This window comes from Apium graveolens, chromosome 4 (assembly GCF_009905375.1).
Source record: "Apium graveolens cultivar Ventura chromosome 4, ASM990537v1, whole genome shotgun sequence".
Classification (NCBI taxonomy): domain Eukaryota; kingdom Viridiplantae; phylum Streptophyta; class Magnoliopsida; order Apiales; family Apiaceae; genus Apium; species Apium graveolens.
In genome coordinates, this window is record NC_133650.1 from 244,465,106 (window position 1) to 244,480,568 (window position 15,463).

Sequence of the window (15,463 nt, forward strand, 5' to 3'; positions counted from 1 at the left end):
TTTTTGTGCCATAGCCAACTTTCATCTTGACTTGCTTTGCTGAAAAGATAAGTAATTGATTCTGCATCTGTAGAGTTGAAGTCAGCCAAGTACACATTCCATTTTCTAACTCCAGTTAGAACCACTTTGTTGTCCTTCTTACTTGTGACAACACATGCTTCAGAATTGAAGGAAACAATATTCCCTCTGTCACATAGTTGACTAATGCTCAATAGATTGTGTTTGAGACCATCAACTAATGCAACTTCATCAATGATGACATTTTCCTTTGAAATCAAGCCATATCCCATAGTGAACCCTTTGCTGTCATCTCCAAAGGTTATGCTAGGGACAGCTTTCTCCTTGAACTCTGTGAGCAGGGTGAAATCTCCTGTCATGTGCCTTGAACAACCACTGTCCAAGTACCATAGATTCCTTCTTTTTCCCTGCACAAAAAAAATCAAATCAAGTTAATTTTGGTACCTAAGTTTCCTTGGGTCCAGCCTTGTTAGTCTTTTTCCTAGACTTTACACTTCCTGCACCTTTTGACTTAGGTAACTTTGAGTCAACCTTGATCTCAGATGTAGTTGGTTGAAGTATATGGTTAGTCACAGAATCATTTAGCACATTTAATTGAATTTGATAAGGCATAGATTGTTCCACGTAGGCATGTTGTATGGCATTTGAGGCATACTAAATGCAGCAAACGAAGGATTATTAACATATGGCATGTTTGCAAAATGTGCATGTGGATTCTGTTGAGACATAACAGGCATAACATGCAGTGGTGACATAGACATGTTAGGCATGGAAGGAGTTAAAGGCATGGCAGCATTCTTAACAGATTTGCAGTTAGCATATAGATGAATAACACTACTACTATGCACACAACTTTTTCTAGGAGCATACTTATCAGGTGTGTAATTGTTGTGTTTGTTAATCCCTACCTTCCCATTTCTATTAGATTTTCTTTTAGTTTCCTTTTTATCCTCAACCAACTTAAGCCTATTTTTCAACTGATCTAAGGTCATGTGTCCTATATTCACCTTACTGGCATCTTTGGATGTGCTAGCTTCTTCTTTGACAAAGTTCTTGGAAGTTGAACCAAACTTCTTACTGAGATTTTTCAAATTATTCCTTTTAGAATCATTTGCCTGTTTCAATTGATGAGCCTTCAACGGATGCTCCTTTTCTTCCTTCAACGGATGCCTTTCTTCATCCGTTGATTCCACATTCGTTGACAGTCCATCAATTAATTCTATTTCCTTTTTGTTTTTCTTCCAGGCATTCTCACAGAGTGATTCGATTCCTTGAACCTTGACAATTTGAGCACTAACATCCCTAGATGTTTTCCAGGCCTTGATTACCTCTTGCTCACGTTTTAGTTGTCTAGAAAGAACTTTTACTTTCTTAACAGATTCTTCTAGTTCACTCTCAACAGATAAGCATTTGATTTTAATCTTTTCAAGCTCAATTACCTTACCCTCTAACGCAACATTTCTATCACTTAAAAACAAATTATTTTCTTTAATTCTTATGTTCTCTTTAGCCAGTGATTTAAGGGAAACACGTAAATGATATAATTCATTGGACATATCATTTATGGCTTCATTGCATTCATTTTTAGAAAGATGAGAGAGGTCAGTAGTGATTACCTGGTTGTTTGATGAACTAGTTTCATTTTCATCGGAATTAGCCAGCAGGGCTAAGTTGACATACTCCACATCATCATCTTCATTGGCTCCATCAGCTGCCCAGTCATTTTCCTGAGTCAGAAAAGCCCTTTCCTTTTATTTGAGCAATTCAAAATATTTCTTTTTGTAATCCACTTGCTCAAATTTCTTCTTTTCAGAAGTTGGCTTTCTGCACTCACTTGCAAAGTGTCCATTTGTGCCACAGTTATAACACTTGAACTTAGATTTGTCCACCATGTTCTTGCTTGACTTAGTGGCTCTAGTGTTTTTCTTGAATTTCATCTTTGCAAACCTTCTGGACAGAAAAGCCAGATGTTCATCAACATCATCAGAGTCATCTTGACTGGAATTATCTTCAACCTCAGCTGCTTGCTCCTTTCCCTTGCTTGATTCTGATTTGCTTATGCCAATTTTGAGACTTGGCATTGTCTTTTCTTCATTCCTGGCTTCAGTTCTCTCATTTTCAGCTACAAGTGCAACTGATCCACCTTTTCTCTTTCCCTTCTCTAACAGCTCATCTTGCTCCATCTCAAGTTCATAAATCTTCAAAATTCCATATAATCTTTCAAGTGTGAAGTCCTTATAATCTTGAGAATTCCTTAGTGAAACAGTCATAGGTTTCCATTCCTTTGGTAGAGACCTCAGAAATTTTAAGTTGGAATCCTTGACTTGGTACACTCTGCCATACAGCTTCAATCCATTCAACAGTTTCTGAAATCTATTGAAGGTGTCATTCAATGATTCTCCTTCTTCAGAATAAAAATATTCATATTGTTGAATGAGAAGCTGCATTTTGTTTTCTCTAACTTGTTCAGTACCTTCACAGATAAGATGTACAATATCCCAAATTTTCTTAGCAGTTTGGCTATTAATGACATTATCAAACATATCTTTGTCTAGGCCATTAAACAGAATGTTCATGACCTTCTTGTCCTTGTGAACCTCTTCAATATCTTCATCAATCCATTCTGCTTTTGGCTTGGGAATAGACTGTCCAATAGCAACTGTGGCAGTGGCAGCTGTGGCCACTTTGTGAGGGATGTGAGGACCATTCTCAATGCAGTTGATGTAGCTTTCATCTTGAGAGAGAAGATGTAGATGCATCTTCACTTTCCAGTGATGATAATTATCTCTTTCCAGGATTGGAATCTTCACTCCAATATCCTTCTTACTCATGTTGTTAGTAGAATAGATCTTTAAACTCTTTGTATGTCAAGAGCTTGCTCTGATACCAATTATTATTCCCAAGGAACTAAAAATGAGATTCACAGAAGGGGGGTTGAATGTAAATCTCAAAACTTTTTCAAGTTTTGAGCAGTTTTAAAAGCTAAGTGTTATGATGAACAGATGTGTGTGAATTGCTTTGAGCAGGTGCAGACAGATGTATATTCAAGACACAAATATAAAGAACACAAAGGCTTTAAAAACTTTTCTGGTGGATTTGTTGTTCCACCAGAGATGTGTATTTCAGAAAATCTGTGATACAAAGAATTGATCACAGCTGCTTCCTAGTACAAACTAGATGATTTTCTCTCTATGTTTTTCTAAACAGCTCTGGAAAATTCACACCTAATTACTAGCTGCAACTTGGTTTATATATCACCAAGTTTACAAGTGAAGACAAAGATAAAATACAATTATAAAATAGTTCTTCACATGTTTCTTCTTCATTTCTCTATCCAATGCAATCTAAGATAATCTGTGAATCTTTGAATACTTCTTTGTTTGCACCAGAATGGAAATGCTGCTTTTTCTTGATTCCTCCAAGAGGCTACCACATTCCAATTGTCTCTGTCAACCCATGTGCCTCTGTCAGCTTATGAGTTGTCACTATCAACTGCTATTGAACTGAGCATCCGTTGAAGCTTTCATCCATTGATGGCTTTATCCGTTGATGCTTTAGCAGTTGAAGCTTTATCCGTTGATGCACTCATCCGTTGATGGATGTTATCCGTTGAAGCTTTAGAGACATCCGTTGAAGCTTTGTTTCTCATTCGTTGAAGGCCTTAATCTATCAGTTGATACTATTTCATTTATACAAAATTACAAGGCATGAAATATTTACAATTAGCCCTCCTATTTGCATATCCACTAGTAGTCAACATGACTTATAATTTCCCACAACTTCTAAGAATTATAACTTAAATGTAGAGACTGAAATGTGCTACAATACTAAACTTATTTCTAAATAAAGCTACTCCATCAACGGATAGCCAAGATGGTCTTATCCGTTGAGGCTACAAATACTGAATTTCTACTTAAGTGTTTTGTTTAACTTATCATCAAACTAGTACACATATTCCTAACAACGATTTTCAGAAATGATTTCGGCGCAAACAAGTTTCTTGCCATAAAAAATAAAATAATTTATAAGTTTGTAATATTGTAGAATATCCGTAATTGAATCAGTTTAAATATATAATTTAAAGTAGTTAATTTATCACATTACCTCTATCAAGATCTTTCTCATAAACATCATGTCTATAGATGCAAACATTCACATTGTTCACATTTTCTGTATCATTATGCATCCAGTACATCACTATAGAATCATCAATTCCAATTCCTGTGTCTGATACAAAATCAGACCAGCCTTTCCCAAATCTGCAATGGCCTCCAACCCTCTTCACCTCACATTTCCATTCCTTAGTGGTGAACCTCAGACTGACAGAGTTTCCATGTTTGAAGTTTTTGTAGAAATTCTCTGTTCCTGACTTCATTGTCTGTCATATATGCAAAAATTTATTTAGGTATCCAGCATATACACACTGGTATTAAAGTATGAATGCGACCTGATATGGAAAACAATTGCAAATAAATCTTACCAGATCAATCCCATCACCTTGCAAGTCTGCACTATTTACGCTAATACGGTAAGCTTCAGTTTTGTTCAGGAAACCATCATATAACATAGCGACAGATTTCTGAAACTGAATGTTTCCATTAAAAACCATGAATTCTTCGTCTTTCCATTCCGGTTTATTTAACATCCACTCATTTGGTTCTATCGTCGAGTAGTTTATCTCAACTGTCACTTTCTTATATATCTTGACATTAAAGACCCCATTTCCATGATAATCAAATAAAACAAGATCATATATCGTAATTTCATAAAACTCCATAAAGCGAGCAAGACCAAATATTTTTTCGATTTCTGAATCATATCTAGCATGCCATTTATGTGTTTTACAATATATCTTCAAGCCAGTTGGAATTCTTCCACCACAAAAACTTTTAAAATCCTCCGGCACTCTCTGATCAAGTACCATTAAATCAAATACATTTAAAAATAAATATAAATTTGACATTATATAAATTAACGCTGTAAAATATACGCTATAGACAAAGAATCGATTCATACCTCCATTGTAGAGAAAGAGTTTGATTCTACCGAGAGTGCTGTCTTCTTGGTGAAAAAAAGTTACTTTTTGCTTGAAGAAGTTGAGAATCCAAAGTCACGGTAGTTTTCTTATCTGGGCTTCTTTTAAGACATGACTTTGATTTTATGTGGGCTTCTTTTAAGACAGGAGTTTAACATATCCCAAAGTCAACTTATTTGGGTTGTTTGGGTTTTTTAATTCTTTTGATATTTTCTCCTTTTTTATAATTTTTAAAGAAATGATTTGTACAAAATAGTGTTATATATTATGTTTTAATATAAGTGGGTTTTTGTATTATTTTGATTTGAAAATAAAATATTGCAATAAATTGTATGTTATGTAATATTTACTGGATTTTTTTAAAAAGTATTTAATTAAAAAAATATTTACTCAGTTTTGTTGTACATATTATCAAAATATTGACTACTAAAAATGTAAAAGATATTTTTTTGAATATGGTGTACTAGACGATTTTTTGATAATGGTGTACTAGACAATTTTTTGATAATGGTGTACTAGACGATTTTTTTTGAAATGATGCCTCTCTTACACCCATACGATCTTTTAAAATGGTGCCTCTGTTTTTCAAGATCGTAAAAAAATATTTTTATGTACATTTAAGAGAAGCCTAGTTATAGATAAAAATTGAATTAAAAAAAAAATTACCAATTAAATATATATTATAAATGCATCTTTTGGAGTACATATGTTAAAAATAATTGGTGTCCGTTGAAAGTAGTGGTGCCCTAGATATTCGGCTTAATCCCCTTAGCTAAGAGCCGCCCCTTATTGGGCATCTCTTCAACTCTTTTTCACATTAACATTTTTCATAAATATTTGTTTTGAGTAAAATGTATAGTATATAACTAAAGTTTGGGTTTGCTGCAGAGTGTGCACCTTATATTTAAAAAATGCAATTTGTGTACTCAATATTTTCAAAACAGTGCAACGTGTGTACCCCTCATTAATTTGTTGTTAAGTCTATTAAATGAAAGGAAAATTATGGGTGATGTAATAACAAAATAACTATAAAGACGCCACAAAGTAAGGAAATCCCGCCAATATCATACTTCTAATATCTTTATTACCGCAGTCATTATATACACACAAACTCACATATATAAGTTATTCATCCGGTTCTTCGCTCAAGTATATAGCAGCCTAGCAGCTTGAAGAGAGATAGAGAGAGCAAGAAGGCGGCCTCAGGAACGTGCTAGTACACGTTCATCCTCCGGGCGATCATTCGTGTGGATACCATCAAGGCATAGATCGTTCCAGCGACGGGCTACGTGGTGATCATCCAAGACCTCCATTTTTCCATTAACGTAAAGTTTCTTAAGGTAAACATACTGAACTACAAATTAAATATTATTTTTTGCATGGATCCTGTAGAGGGTTTCGATTTTTAAGATTTAATTTATGTTTTTCGTTGCGTTTATGTGCTAAAAACCCTTCATACAAGGCATCTAATATTTACACTTAATCAACATATCTTGCATATCAATCTAATAGTCAACATGACTTAAACATTCGACAACATCTAGTTCACTAAAGCATTACAATATGGAGAAATGTGCTACTAATCTTATTGTAACATAAGCTACTCTTTCAACGGATGTTGAAGTGATCATCCGTTGAAAGCTATAAATACACTAAATAATATTTACTAAGAGTTTTGCTCAAGTTATCATCAAGTACACAACATATTCCTAACAAGCATCCTTAATCATGTCATGAAAATTAAGAAATCAATAATTGTTACTATTTGACACTATTCATCATCACTTTCATGGAATTATTTGACTATCTAAACCTCAATGAACTGCTCTCAAAAATTTATCTTACCTTAGTTTGATATGTAGGAAGCTTAGGAATTAATTGGAGAATTTCGTCATGGCTTGAAGTTGGATTTTGAAAGTTGATTTCTTCTTCTTCTTGATATTGCCGAATGGAAGGTTTCAAGAGAGAGAAGAGAGAAAGTTTGGTGCTTGCTTGGTTGCTTCTTGTAATTGTGATGTGTTTATGTGTGTATATTATCCTAGATATGCATATTTTTAGTACATATCTTCTAGCTTGGCTATTTTCCAAGGTAGCTTGCTAGCTTAGTACCACATTCACTATCCATGACACTAGTTGCTAGCTAGGCCATCATGCTCTTTAGGTAGGCTACTATTTGGTTTTCTAGCCATGGTTACTTTCTTACCTTAGTTTGCATGGTTTGCATGGTTTGCATGGATTGATACGTTTTATTTATTCGCTTACGTGTTCGCTTGGTCGCTTATCCATTTTCGTAATAAATCTTCGTAAGCGGTTCGCCGGGTAAATCCTTTCATATACGTCCATTATGCTTTGAAGCCTTGTACTTGGGTTTGAATTTGTAGGATTTTAGATTTGTAATTATATTGTGATTCTCGTATTTCTTGACGGTACGTGGATACAGTCGTTTTTCAAAGTTCGTTTTCTTCGAAAACTAATACCGTTTACATACACTTATTTGGTACGTATAATCACGTTATCGACTCAAAAACTAAATTTCCCATGCATAACATAGTGTGGGTTAAAAAGTTTTCCCCGAATGTCAGGGTTACTATTCATTAATCATTTTACAAAGTCTCAGAAATTCGAGTTATTACAATAACAAGATTAGAGCATCTTCGATGGATAAATTCCTTAGCTAAAAATGTGTTAACGATACCATAAATAAATATTATAGAGATTGTGTAAAAATTAATCCATGGTACAATAACTAAAATTCTAGCCAACCTCCCTATATTGACTATATTTGTCAAACATGTAGAGAGATGTAGTTAAATTACACATAATCTACTTATCATATCAAAATTATGCATTATATATATAATAACTTAAAATGATAAAAATATACAATTTTTAAAATATAGTCTATCATTATAGTCAACTCCACCGGGATAAATCAGGTAACAGATTCGATAAATTTTACATAATTTATTTTATATCATTTTAATCAATCACTTTAGTCAATCACCTTAACCAACGTCATTGAAAATACTCTCAAAAAATTTTACTCCCTCCGTCCCTAAAAACTTTTCCCACTTTCCTTTTTAAGTATATCAAATTGCTTTTCTCACTTTCTTAATTCAACATAAAAGTAAAAAAAACATTACATTAAAAAAACAAAATATCCTATCTAAATATTCTATTTTATTCCCCCCCCACTTACTTATCTATACGCATTCTCTCACCATTCTCTCACCACCGACTCTTATTTTTCTCTTTTCTCTCCCTTTTCTCTGCCGCCATCAAAACCCTAATTTCTCTTCTTCATAAATATGAGTGTTCATTACGGGTTTTCCGATTCCGATGATGAATCTACAAATATGTACGAGTGATCCGATCCCAATCACTGTGATAAAGGTGATTTATGTGACGGGGAACACAATTATAGTCAAGAAGATATTCGATTAAGATGTGGTCCAAATAGTTTTGAGGAATCGGTGGCGAAATCAGATGAGACGGTGGCGAAATCAGATGAAAACCCTAAATCGGCGTTGCATGCAAGTGAGATTGAAGTCCCCTTAAATCAAAACAATGCTCCTCCATCCCCTCTTTCTTCAGATCCAGTAGTTGCTCCGGATCCGTCGAGCGACGACTTGGATGTTGAGGCCGATTCAGAAGATGCATGTTCTCGGTCCTAATCGTTTATTCGATTGTTGTTGTAAGGAAGCGTTTTACTTCGACTGTTGTTATTTCTTTGATTTATTCGGTTAAATCGATTGTTGTTTATTCGATTGTTGTTTTAGTTTATTTGATTGCAGTTTATTCGATTGTTGTTTTAGTGTATTCGAATGATGCCCTGTGATTATTTGAGTGTATTCGATTGTAAGGAATTGGGGCTGTGGTTTAGTGTTATTTATTTGATTTATTCGGTTAAATCGATTGTAATGAATCCCTGTTTATTTGATTGTTTATGTCCTTATCGGCTTCGATTGTTGATTTAGTGTACTTTTATCCGATTGTTGTATATTCGATTGTTATTTTAGTTTATTCGATTTTTGTTTATTCGATTGTTGGTTTAGTGTAATCGGATGATGCCCTGTGATTATTTGAGTGTATTCGATTGTAAGGAATTGGTGCTATGATGTTATAATGACTTGGTATATTTGATTGTTTATGTATTTAACCGTTAAACCATATGTGATTGTAATTACTTGGTGTTGTGGTATACTCCAGTGTTCATCCCTCTGTTTGTTGTAATTACTTGGTGTTGTGATTTAGTGTATGTGATCGATGATGATAGTTCTTATTGCTGAGACAAATTACTGCCCTTATGTGCTACGAGCAACCAAATTACTTTGTTAAAATATTTTTATTAGCCACTTGCTTTCTTAATTAGGCGGGAATATTTGTTGATGTTTCCCACTGTTTTTTAAATTTTTTCATGTAAAACAATTGTTTAAGCCACTTGCATTTTTTAATTACAACTCACTGATTATTTCTCATTCACAATATGGGTAATGTATCAAGATAAAGAGGGAGTATGTGACAAAAAAAAAGGTCAAATTGACCTGCATGTTGTTCGAATTTATGCTAATAATATCGGTGGCCCCTCTTTGTAACTCTCCTGTATCTTTTAGCGTACTATACGCCAAAACTAGTCGATATGCACCGGTCATAAAAAATTATTGAAATTCAAATGGAGCTAGAAACAATAACTTAAAAATGAATAATAATCAAAACGAATAGATAGTTGAAACTTGGAACAGTTCTCGCTAGATTCCTAACGATTACAGAGTGTCAACCTCTCCGCATTTATACTCATGTTTAGCACTTTTAGCCCATTATCAGTAACACCTGAAGGAAGTACTACGGTCATTTATTTCATTTTAACTGTTTTTTCACTGCACACAATCTTGCATTAATAATATAGTGAGAATTATGATTTTTAAAAACAAAAATTTAATTATATACTAGTATATTTTTATTCAGAAAAAAAAAATTTTAAAATTATTATTTTAACTATATGATCAAAACGCTTAAAAATGAGTGCTGAAAAGTTAAACGATTATTAAAAATAAATAGAGAGAGTAATTACTATATTTTTAAAACCAACTAGAGAAATAATAAAAAATATGATAATTTTTTAAAAAACTAAGATCACCGAAAGTAAATAGAATCACTGGAAGTAGACCCCAAAAATTGTTTTTAGCAATTTCTGGAAACCAAAAAATAAACCTCTAGTGATTCTTTTCTAAGAAAAATGACAATATCCTATATATTTTCTTGACATCCATAATTTATTGTTTAAACTCCATCTCGGCGAGTTGTGTAATATAAGTTTAATGGAATTAATATTTAAAATTAATTTACTATTTCCGTCGATATAATGTCCGTAACTTTATTACCAATGTCGAAATCTTTGATCACGTCAGATACAAATTTATACTCTCTCCATTTCACCCAATTCTTTATATTAGCGGACGGGGCTTGACAAGAATTTTAAGATTGTTATAAAATGTTTTTAATTTTTTTTCACAATTAAAATATAATGTTCATATTTTAATTAAAAAAGTAAATTTTAAAAATAAATTATGGAATTATATTTTATATAGCGCCGTTGTTTTAAAAAGCGGAAATTGACATTATTCGGTAGAGTAACCTTTCAGTGATTAATCTAATAATCGGTGATTAATCAGATTAATTAATCGGAGCATTAAATGGATGTTTTTAATAAAATACAAAAATAATTAATTTATTAAACTAAAAATATTAGTTTAAAAAAAAGGTGCAATGATTAATCGGATTATAAAATCTAATCGACAGAGTATATTCAAATGATAATCGGGTGATTAATCAGTAAAATCAGTAGTTTTTATAACAGAGGTAACGCGTGCCAAACATGATAAATTTTTTGGAAAAAATTGGTAAAAAAATGAGCGAGATGGAAAGAATACTATTGAACCAAGAACTCACAGGTAATATATGCATAATTTTGTTGAATATATATTTTTTTAAAAAGAAAATGTACTATAATATCATATTGTTTGATTATAACATCTTGAGATACTGATTCCACTGAATTTTGATGGTATAGTAATTTTAAGAAGTCGTCCTAATTATATTTTATTACATTGAATTCGTGATACAATCTTTCCAGCTTAAAGTTTGAAAGCTGTGTTGCCTTGACATGATGCTGGCACTGATTGCAATTCTTTGCACCATGAGTCTTATTGTAATGTTCTTTGAAAGGGAATCAGGGTTTTGGCAGGAGCTAAATTTTAGTACGCCCGCATGCCTCCACAAAAATCTCCTTAACCTCTTATTACGAAAGATATTGTGAATAATTTAGTTGTTAATTGAAAACTGTAGAGCCTTTCCATGGTTGAGTGTTCCTCTTTAGTGGTGAGGTGCTTCCGATAGATGCCCAAATACTTGGCATGTTGTTGAAAAGTGCAATCGGAGTTCTGACAGTGTGAGTACCATCAGTCCACTGCAGGGATCCTGAGACGAGTGGTACTTGGAATAAAGGAGTTCCCGTTATTTTTACTGTAAATGATTGCTTCTCCCCAACTTCTGCAAATGTTAGTACTGAAGGTTCTACGACGACATTGAACTCCGGAGGCATTGAAACTACCGCATAATATGTAGAATTAGGAAAACCGACATTGGTAACAGTTCTCGGATAGGTGGCATCTATCTGCTCTCCATCAAGCAGTGAGAGAGCAAAAGATGGGTAGTTGAGGTCCCATGTTTTGCCAGGTTCGTCAGGGCAAGTGCTTGAATCACCTGATATTAGTCCTACTAGAGTGCTGTTATAACCTTCTGCACATAGAAAATCTACAAAATCTGTTTCTGTTGCATCAAAGATTAGGCCAGGGTGAACAGCCTTTAATGGGTCGATTTGTCCAGAGCCATAAGCAAACTCTCCATCCTCGTTCTTCCTCGGGTCCATAATTGTTGCTAAACAAATATAAACAACATTGAGAAGTATAGTCTATAAAGTACGAGCTCTGGTGTTCAATTAGCATACATTTAAGATTTGTGCAACATGAGCCACATGGCTATATATATTCTGGTCTTACTCTTACCCGTGGTCATGAGGGCTGACTTAATAGCAGCAGGGGACCATGATGGATGGGAAGCCTTAACATATGCAGCAGCACCGGTGGCATGAGGACAGGACATGGATGTGCCTGATATAATGTAATAGTCTTCTTGACGTGGATCAGTCACATCTACAGATGGGAATGCAAGCGGAGACCAGGCAGCAAGGATATTTAGACCAGGTGCAGTAACATCAGGCTGTTAAATTAGGTGGTAGTATAAAAGAATTAGGATAATGAGACGAGAATATACTCGAGACTGAGACAGCAAGAAAACTTATATTATGCTATTAATTATGTATTTACCTTTAAAATATTTGGGCTGACGGGGTTTGGCCCTCTTGATGAAAAGTCGACAACGGTAGGTGACATCACATCTTTGGCCGTCTCCGTGGTAAGAATAGTGGCAGTTGGTGAGCTATACAAAAGTTGCTAGGTCAAAAGAGCTCTGACTTCATATTAAATTTACTAAGTTAACTAAATCTTAGGGTGTTAGCTGAGGGCCTTCATTAGATCATAGATAGGAACAAGCCCCTAGCATTTTTGTTGATTGCACATGATCGAGTTTAACAATACTTACCGTGCAGTTCTTGTATATTCAATCATCTTTTCATAGTCATCTCGGCCGATGATTACAGCTGGTACTGCAAATGCGTAAGATACAATATCACCAGATGCTGGTGCAATCATCCCAACCGCTCCACTCGCTGAAACAACTTCACCATCAACAGCTTTGTCACAGAGAAGAATTCCTCCTTTGGTTATGGTTGTGCTTAGACTTCCAGGAATGCAGAGCCTAGCAATATTGAAGTCAACACCCAAGGACACATTCCCTGCGTTACCGGAGTACACCAAGGGGTATGTCGTGTCACCCAGATTGAAACTATTAAGTGAATTGCCCTGTCGTATGAAGAACAGACTTTGTCACTCAGAGGTCATTTACTAAGAAATAGCAATCTTCATTGTATATAAACCTTACAAGAATTTGTTGTCCATTTCCAAGCACTACTTTAGTGACAAAAATTCTGTCGATAGTGCTAGCAGCCACAGTCAGTGCCCAAGGAAAATAGTTAGAGATCTCTCTGCGGAATGGGCCATTATCTCCAGCTGAACAAGAAGTTAAGATACCATTTTTCATTGCATGAAAAGAACCAATAGAGATTGGCTCCTTATGATAGGGACTTGGGAACACGGATCCAAGAGAAACTGATAAAAGGTCAACCCCATCAGCAATTGCATCATCAAAGGCAGCTAAAATATCTGCAGCAGCACAACCATTTGTCCAGCAAACTTTGTACACAGCAATCCTTGCATTCGGAACTGCACCTCTTACAACACCTTGAGCTATCCCATGGTAGCTTATGTTATGCACTATTTCTCCTGCTGCCGTTGAAGCAGTATGAGATCCATGACCCCAAGTATCTCTAGGAGACATTATATCATAGTCAGGGTCAGAGCTGTTAGCAGTATCATAGAATCGCGCTCCAATCACCTTGCTGGTACCCAATATAAATTATCAGTTACACAAAGTAACAAATATATGTGTAGATTAAGTCATGTTCCAGTACAAACTCTACAACCAGCCGCACAAGTCACACTACTACAAATTACAATCACAGTACCACAAATCACCGATCACAGTTATAGAAATTAATGTTTTATAGTTAATAGTTAATACCAATAAACACTTATGTATACATTTACAGTGTGTGAACGTGTCTGATACATGGTGAGGGGAAGAATACCTATTGCAGGTAAAGTTATTTGCTGTTTGACAAGTTCCCTTCCATTTTGCTGGTGGAGGACCATATCCCATATCCTCAAAACTCTTACTTTCAGGCCAAATTCCTGCCATGGATATATAGAAAAATAATTTAGTAGACTAAATTAGGTCTTCTTACTCATCTTTTCAAATACATATATGGAAACTCGTAGTCAGGTTACCTGTGTCGAGCATTCCAATAATGACATCTCCTTCAGTAGATGAGATAGGATGGTTTTCGGGAAAGCCTAAAAAATCCCATGATCTTGTAGTGTGAAGTGGCACTACGGTGTTTGGAAACACAGAAACCACTCCTTCCATGGCTATAAACATCAATAATTTGACAACATTACTCATGTGAATCCCAACTATAAGTGTTGGTAGTTAAAGTTAATACCATCACATTTATTTACCTTGAATTTTTGCGACCGCTTTCTGGGAGAGTTTAGCTACAAATCCATTAAAGCTCCTCCCATAACTGTGTAGTAGTGATTCTTTTGCCGAAGCATGACTGTGATCCAATGGATTTTAAAATTTATTATCAAACATAATCATTTTTTCTATAGTCTATGAACGTAGATTTGAATTTTCCAGTAAAAAATTTAAGCTTTCTGGCAAAATAAAAATATATCATCAATTCACTTTGAACATGAAAGGACTTGGTTCTTTACGTTTTTACACTTGAATAACATATCATAATGTTGTTTAATTACAGTAATGTAGTTATTTTGATAACTAACAAATTGTGAATCATTCATAATATGAAATCTTTTGTAGTTAATATAATGCAGTACCTTCCAAGGACTTGTGTGAGGATATTGTTATGCGTTGATTGGACTGTTACACTTTCTCCTCCCCTTCCTTTATTAGGAAGATCTCCCATGTACACAATGTGAATCTGCAAATTCATCACCTTGCTTACAGGATTTCTCATGTGACTATTTTTTGTTATTGAATGCAAAACAATTCCAAACATATATACGTATATTTTTTTCTGAGTTGTAATCTATATAAGCCAGTTAAATCTACGACCGTACACCACTTATATCGTTTTGCACTATATATTGTAATATTATACCTTATACTGTAATATCATATTTTGTATTGCTGCATAATATCATGAATATTGTAAGTTAAAAATATATTTGTACTATCCTCGTCTAAAAGAGTTTAAGGTTTAAGTAGTCTACAAATAACATTTGCCCTTTTTAAATAGCTACATAACTACCAACGTCAAATTTTCTTAATTTTTAAAAATTTCGTTTTTACAAGTTAGGGTCTTAACAGAAACATAAACGTTCACGTAAAGTAGCAAGGATCAAGTTTGAGTACATTTTATCATACACAAATCTTAAATATTTCTTATGAGTGTAACATACCGGATATATTTGGTTTAACGGTTAGAAGAAATAGAAAAGTGCAACAAGTGACATGTACGTTTTTCTCGTTCATAATATGGTAGCTAGATTCGTGTGTGTATTGTATGACAGAGATAATTAACTAACCTTAGTGTCTTCATTGCAATGACAATCGAGGACAAGCAATGCTGCAAGACATAAGAATAGAAAA

The 15,463-nt window shown here is 34.2% G+C and overlaps 1 protein-coding gene across 1 annotated transcript; it reads right to left on the minus strand.

Annotated features, from left to right (window-relative positions):
- Nucleotides 1–11,171: 11,171 nt before the first annotated feature.
- Nucleotides 11,172–14,828, minus strand: LOC141719473 (subtilisin-like protease SBT4.3). Its single transcript, XM_074521856.1, has 9 exons — nt 14,689–14,828; nt 14,308–14,405; nt 14,077–14,217; nt 13,878–13,980; nt 13,112–13,628; nt 12,713–13,032; nt 12,439–12,550; nt 12,118–12,331; nt 11,172–11,989 (listed from the first exon to the last, which is right to left on the minus strand). The coding sequence occupies exons 1-9, from the start codon at nt 14,826–14,828 to the stop codon at nt 11,382–11,384; spliced, it is 2,253 nt and encodes a 750-aa protein (XP_074377957.1). The 3' UTR covers nt 11,172–11,381.
- Nucleotides 14,829–15,463: the final 635 nt, after the last annotated feature.

What these genes read in the sequence shown, in the direction of transcription:
- LOC141719473 (XM_074521856.1), bottom strand. Translation starts at nt 14,828, where the DNA reads ATGAGAAATCCTGTAAGCAAGGTGATGAATTTGCAGATTCACATTGTG. An exon ending in CTCACACAAGTCCTTGGAAG is followed by an intron (nt 14,406 to 14,688) that starts GTACTGCATTAT and finishes ATTGGATCACAG; the next exon opens with TCATGCTTCGGCAAAAGAAT. An exon ending in GAAATGGACAACAAATTCTT is followed by an intron (nt 13,033 to 13,111) that starts GTAAGGTTTATA and finishes TTCATACGACAG; the next exon opens with GGCAATTCACTTAATAGTTT.